This window comes from Rutidosis leptorrhynchoides, chromosome 7 (assembly GCF_046630445.1).
Source record: "Rutidosis leptorrhynchoides isolate AG116_Rl617_1_P2 chromosome 7, CSIRO_AGI_Rlap_v1, whole genome shotgun sequence".
NCBI classification, from domain to species: Eukaryota; Viridiplantae; Streptophyta; class Magnoliopsida; order Asterales; family Asteraceae; genus Rutidosis; species Rutidosis leptorrhynchoides.
In genome coordinates, this window is record NC_092339.1 from 314,375,066 (window position 1) to 314,381,689 (window position 6,624).

The window sequence follows — 6,624 nt, forward strand, 5'->3', positions numbered from 1 at the left end:
TCTTTCCCCAATATACCTCAATTAAAAACTTACACAAGATCTTATTTGTACTGTTGTTATTATCACTTAAACTTTTGTTAGGCTAGAATGATAAATCAGTTGTGAAACTTTAAATTTAAATGACCAAGTATATAAACGTACACGATAAAAATGTTAGATGGAAAAAGGTCAAAAACGGTCATTGAATAACATGGTTTGCTGGCCTGAACAAGAAAAATCTAATCCGTTTATTCGTTTACCGTTTATGTTTACTTACTCAGTGAGACGAAGCACGCGCTATGCAATAACGGACCTGAAAAAGCACATCTAAGCTGTGTTTACAAGCTTTAATGTAATACCTTTCATTTCATTTCATTTCATTTATTTACTCTGCTTTAAAATCTAATCAATAAATTATGTTTTCCCGATTACCAAAAGACTCTTCAATATACATTATGTTACGATAACAAACATATCACAAGAACAGATACTTTTATCAGCACAAAAAATAGGGTATAAATTGAAGTAGCATATATAAATCTTGACAATTTAAGATCTGTACAACAGCAGTGTGTATCTGCATCATTCTATCAGCACAACAACATCGACACGTGATGAAAAATACTCACACACTTGTGACTTGCAAATGTCAAATGTATATAATATAATAGCTAATCTTGTCACTAAACATGGTTAGGCATTGTTGGAATTTTTCTAAACGCGTGTTTTCTACAACGCTCAAATATACTGTCGTATATCAGATCAAACTGTACCCCTGCTCTTACTCTATTCAATATGAAAAGAATGTGATCACCCTCCACTATTTTGTAATACCTACAAGAGTGACAATATATAATCAACATGACACATTTTCACCTAATATAACTATTTTATGGATTTTTGTAACGCCAGTCCTAAGAGCTGTCAAGGTGCATAAAACGTTGGTATAAAAGAATAACCGTAAATTAAAAGTCAATAATATCCGCAATGTACTACCCAGTTATGCACGTAAACGACAACCCTTAGGGTGGTTGTTACAAAAATCCATATTTTTTTTTTTTATCTAATATAACTATTTCGAATGAGCTTTGAATAGGTGTACCATATGCCTGGTTGCAATGGCTGACATTCAGAATCTTCAACCACATATCGATTAGGGTGTTCAACCGGTAGACGAGGATGTGTCATCGATACAGTATTTAATGCGCCATCATTATCCCACCATTCTTCGTCCCTAAAAATCGAATTTATAATGCGAATATACAATATACAGCTCAGAATACAACCATTTGTATAAATAAAGGTTCATTTAGGTTGTTATTTTTTGGAAACCGGTCAAATGGGTTAAAAAATACTCCGTCTCAAAGTAATTTGACTTTTAAAAGTCTTTCATTTATAACTTTGACTTTAAATAGTTTTGTTTGTTTTATATAATATTGTTTTATTGAAGAATGTTGTGTTTACTCGCCCTCTCGGGTAGCCCGAACAGAGAAAATCTTCTACCTTTTACCTATTACCTAAAGAATGTTATGTTAGTTTTGATTTTTGGAATCGTATTTAAAAAATTATTAACGAAATCCTACGTTAAGTTGACTATTTGACTTTAAGCCAACCTTACAGAACCCAACACAAGACGACACATTTGAGTAAACCAATTTGACCCGTTACCCAACCTGTCCATATATGTATTTACATATAATATTATGCACAAATCTTGAACATTTTCGAATGTAATCCAACCTGTAGCCTTTGAAAGGGGGAGGGACATCAGGTGGATGTCTCCATTGACACATCTGCAAGACTCTAACGAAAAGCAACGGGTGGATTCCAAATATGTTCGAAGGGACAATGTAACCCATGAACTTTTTGGTACGTTTAGTCGCGTAACTAAAGTAGTATGTACTGGGAAACGTGTTTAGATGGCTGTTGAGACGTAACGACCCTTGGATCGATAGATCAGGAAGGATCCAATCATTAGCAGCAAACGGGCCAGAGTTTCCAACAAGACAATCAACAAGTCCCCAAACACCAGATTTTTTCCATGACATGTTGTAATGATCAAACCCGAAATTATAATAATATTTCAAGATGGGTATATCGATCCAATCGTAAACAATAACTCCTATTCGTAGTAATTGAAGAAGGCATATCGATTTCATTGATTTCCCATCTTCTGGCCTAAAAAAGCAACGAAATTTAATAAATTAATCTCCAAATAAGCAACAGTTTTTAATCAAGAATAGGACTTAAGCTTCATTATATTCCCATCTTTGGTAAATTTTGATGAATAAATTTTGAAATTTAAAAGTAAATATTATTAAGATTTAGATAGATTGTTTTGAAATATTACGGAGTACTAAAAGTACATATTTGAGTAACTAGATATATCAAACTTACCGTATTCCGTCTAAGTAAGCTCGAGTAGTCCCGTTCATCGCACCAGATAACGATGTTACACTTAATATCCAGTTTTCAGATGTGGTTTCATATCCTTTGAATGCCTGAAAATTTTGCCAAGAGTCAAAATTTTCATACATGTATAAGCATTAATTCAAGAACATAATCATATTATCCTTAAGACCATAATGCAATGTGCGTTTACATTATGCAAAAGACTGATAAAATGAACATGTTGAAATCAAGCCGAAAAACTAACCTTATCAGCCAACATTTGCTGTAAAACCCGTATCACCTGGGCACCAGCCGAATGCCCAACAAAATGAATTGGATGATCTTCATCCCATTGAGGATAATGTCCTTAACAACCACAAAACCATTTATAACAGAATTTCGTAAAAATTATTCCTACATCATAACTCAAACCGAAAAATCCACAATAAAGTCTAGAGCCTATATTTACATATATGATTCCATTGTAGGATCAATAATTTCATTTTTTAATTCAGTAATTATTAAAAAGATAAGTACATTTTCAGCTAACCTTGTTCGTATATCCTTCCAAATTGGGAATGTCCACAAGCCTTGCTATGTTCTTCACCATAATCAACTTGCCCACCTTTTAAATAATAAAATAATTCCCTAGCCCTAATACAATTAACCCATACATGTTTAATCAATAGCAAATTATTTTTAAAAACATAATATAAAAACATCATAAAGCAACAAACTTGGTGCTTTTTATTAACATAAGATACAAACCTGTCATAAATACTTGTTAATGAACCCAAATCAGGCACCAAAACCTTCTCATCTTTCTTTTCTGCCCCAGCAAAATATGATAACCCACCTAATCTCTGTATTCAAAAACATTAACAAAAAAAGTTCAAATTATGTTAATTAATCAAGATTAGTCAAAAAGGTCAAAACTTCATGATGAAATACATTACCCCTTTTCCAAATCCAAAAATACCATGAACCAAAACAATGGGAGGAAGATCATTATCAGACCCAATTAATTGTTCATCTCTAATTGATGCTTCAATATTTGACTTGAAAAACAAACCATTTAAAGCTGATGAAAGATCACCAGCAACAGCAGAGCTAAACATGTAAAACCCATATGATAAATGAACAAAAGAACTCACAAAAAGCTCAATTAATTGAAGGGCTGCTACTGAAAACCTAAACATTTCTTTTCAAGAAACAGAGCCTTCTCCTTTGTTTGAATCAAGAACAAGAAGAAGGCCCTAATTTCTTCAAGAAACTTTAAGGGGTTTCTATTTATTCCAAGATTTTGAATTCCCACATAAAAGATGGATTTATATATATATAGAAATAGAAATTGTTTAGAGTTTGGTTGGTTTGTTGAAAGATGAAAAATTTTGTTCCACAAATTTGGAAAAATTTGGAATTCACAACGAATTACAGAAGGCAGGTTTCTGTTCGCCCTTTTATTTTGATACAGTTTTGTACATAAAAAAAGGGTCCACCAAGGCTAGTGTGGATTAGTGCCACGTGGCATAGAAATAAACGTTAATATTAAAAATTCTGTGGATCCCACCTTCTTAGATGAATCAGGATTGAGATACTATTTGGTAATTGAAATGGAAAAAATTTCTATTTTTATTTTGGAAGAGGAGAAATGGACATTATTTTTGTTATATCCACCAAAAAACTTTTATTCATCGAAAACTTCTACGATATAAGTTTCTAATGCATAATCATAATTAATCACAACTTCATATATGATTTTTAGAAGTTGTTATAGTTTCAGGATGAACTTTTTGAGTTCGATGATGCGAGTGAAAGACGGTTTGTCTTGGGAAACTTTCGGCGATACATGATGGATTTTCGGAGATGGTGTTTTGTTACGGCGGGGGGGGGGGGGGGGGGGGGGGGGGGGGGTTGAATAATCGGAATGCATCTAGGAAATTGAGAGTGGAAGTTATCTAGGAGTAAACTTTCGGCGGTTGAATAATCAACGGAATGCATCTTTGGAAATTGAGAGTGGAAGTTATCTAGGAAGTTTACTCTACTTGCAGTTTTTGAAAGGGGATGACCAAGGCTTTGGGCGGATATTCCATGGTATGTGGAATATGCGGGCGGGTTTTAGCTTCTCTCACTGAGGAAATTGGTTGTCGAAGGGTGTCAGATAAAACACGTTTGACTAGTGCTCAGGTTTTGGTTAATTGATTGTTCAACAAAGGGAGCGGTTTCTTTTGGGTGATCAATTAAGAATTTTTGGGTGATTGAGGGAATGGATAATCTTGTAAGTCCCGAAACTTGAGCTTTCTGGATATTGTTGAGGGTGTCGAGAACTCGATGTGAGTTTGGCAACCGACGGAAGTATCAGGCTAGTGGGAGTTAGATGACTAGTGGGAGCTATGGAAATGGTTGTGTGACGATGTAAGACCCAAGTTTGGATTGTACATAGTGTATATATTTTATTTGCTGGCGGCAATGCTTTTCAGTTTTAAGCCGCGGCGCGGCCTGGAGGCCAGCGGCGCGGCTAGGCTCTGACGGAAATCTCTACTTTTTATTTAATTATATGAAGGGCAATCTGGTATTTTTGCTTGGTGGACGACTTTAAGGCCCTAGATCAGTTTTGGTGAGCCTCATTACTCCACTTTCATCTACCTTATCTCTTTCCACTTAATTTCTAGAGAGAGAGAAAATTCTAGAGTGAGAGAGATCCAATAAAGGAATAAGGAGGTTGAATCGGGTCTTAGTCCAAGTTTTAAAGTTGTTCCTTGTGTCTCTAGCTACACTTTGATAGTCTCGGTAAGTTCTAACTCTATATTTTGAGTTTCAATTGGTTAATGGCTAGGGTTTTGGGTTATTAGAGACTTGTATGACCCATTTGGGAGTAAAATGGGTGAATTTGGGTTATGTTGATGTAAGAAAAACCCTAATGGTAATAATCTAGGGTTTGGTCTTGTAAAATGAGATTTGTAAGTATTAATTGAGTTGTTAGGCATTAACACACTTGTTTAATGTCGAAAGAATTGTAAATGGGTCATGTTTGACTAAAGTTGTAAGAGTAAGTGTTAAAATGGGCCAAATAGGTAAGGTTGACCTAGTTTGGGTAAAATGGGTATGAGAAGACCCAAAATGGTGTTAGTTGATGATGTTGGACTATAATCATTAGCTTATGGTGATTTATAGCGGGTCTTGGCCATTTATGGGCGGTTTTGGGTGTAAGTGAGTCATTTAATGCTTTTGGGTCATTATATGCTCAAGGGTGAGTATTGTGGTTAATTCCACTAGTTGTGTGTTTGAATGTGTACTTGTGCACTAGGTACTTTGCTCGAAGCGTACAGAAGCATTAAATCACCACCGACGTGTTAAGGTGAGTGGAATAATTATATGCGTGCATATATGATGTATTTATATGTGTAGTATGAGTTGTGAAGTGTCGACGTGTTAAGACACCACTACTCACGTGGCGAGTGAAGTGTCGACGTGTTAAGACACCACTCGGGAGTGAAGCATCGACGTGTTAAGATGCCACTCCGAGAAATGTAGCAAGTGAAGTGTCGATGTGTTAAGAAACCACTCGGGGTGAAGTGTCGACGTGTTAAGACACCACCCGGGGTGAAGTATCGACGTGTTAAGATACCACCCGTGGGGTTAGTGTACGACGTGTTAAGTGCACTAACGGTTGTTATGAACGCCAATGGGAAATTAAAGTACCATTCCTTGTACGATTGGTTAACCATGGTTGTGAGTTGTATTGTAGCATATTATATTGTACGAGTTGTATGCTTTGCTACGCTAGCTTATGTGGTCGAAGGTTTGGTATTATACTTGTGATAGTATGATTGTTTATATTGCTAGCATGTATGCGGTAAATGTGTAAGTGTTTGCAAGTAAGTAGATTGTATATGTAATCGTATAATTATTGCATTCATTAAGCGTTAGCTTACCCTCTCGTTGTTCACCATTTTAGGCTCTGGCGTGGATAAGGGCAAAGGTATTCAGTTGGATTAGTGACTCTCGGGAATTATAGCTTTTGGAAGTTCGACCAAGATATGGGTAGTTTAACCCCAAACACCATGCTCTAAGTGTCGTTTGGAAGTTAAACTTTTTGGTGGTCGAAACTAATATTTTGAATTGTAACGAGCAATAATGCTCGGTAGTCAAATATTTTATTGGGAGTCTTAAAACATGTAAACTTTGCTTATTGATATGGCACGAAGCCTTTTAAAACGTTGGATCTTGTATTAGCGAGAAAATTGGCACTTG

The 6,624-nt window shown here is 35.5% G+C and overlaps 1 protein-coding gene across 1 annotated transcript; it reads right to left on the reverse strand.

Moving 5' to 3' along the window:
* Positions 1–481: 481 nt before the first annotated feature.
* Positions 482–3,777, reverse strand: LOC139857503 (uncharacterized). Its single transcript, XM_071846282.1, has 8 exons — positions 3,327–3,777; positions 3,139–3,233; positions 2,921–3,024; positions 2,636–2,736; positions 2,377–2,480; positions 1,720–2,157; positions 1,082–1,213; positions 482–813 (listed from the first exon to the last, which is right to left on the reverse strand). The coding sequence occupies exons 1-8, from the start codon at positions 3,567–3,569 to the stop codon at positions 663–665; spliced, it is 1,368 nt and encodes a 455-aa protein (XP_071702383.1). The 5' UTR covers positions 3,570–3,777; the 3' UTR covers positions 482–662.
* Positions 3,778–6,624: the final 2,847 nt, after the last annotated feature.

Coding starts and splice junctions, on each gene's coding strand:
- LOC139857503 (XM_071846282.1), bottom strand. CDS start 3,569: ATGTTTAGGTTTTCAGTAGCAGCCCTTCAATTAATTGAGCTTTTTGTG. Junction 3,025..3,138: donor TTAACAAGTATTTATGACAG/GTTTGTATCTTA, acceptor TAATTGTATTAG/GGCTAGGGAATTATTTTATT. Junction 814..1,081: donor CCATTGCAACCAGGCATATG/GTACACCTATTC, acceptor TCACTCTTGTAG/GTATTACAAAATAGTGGAGG.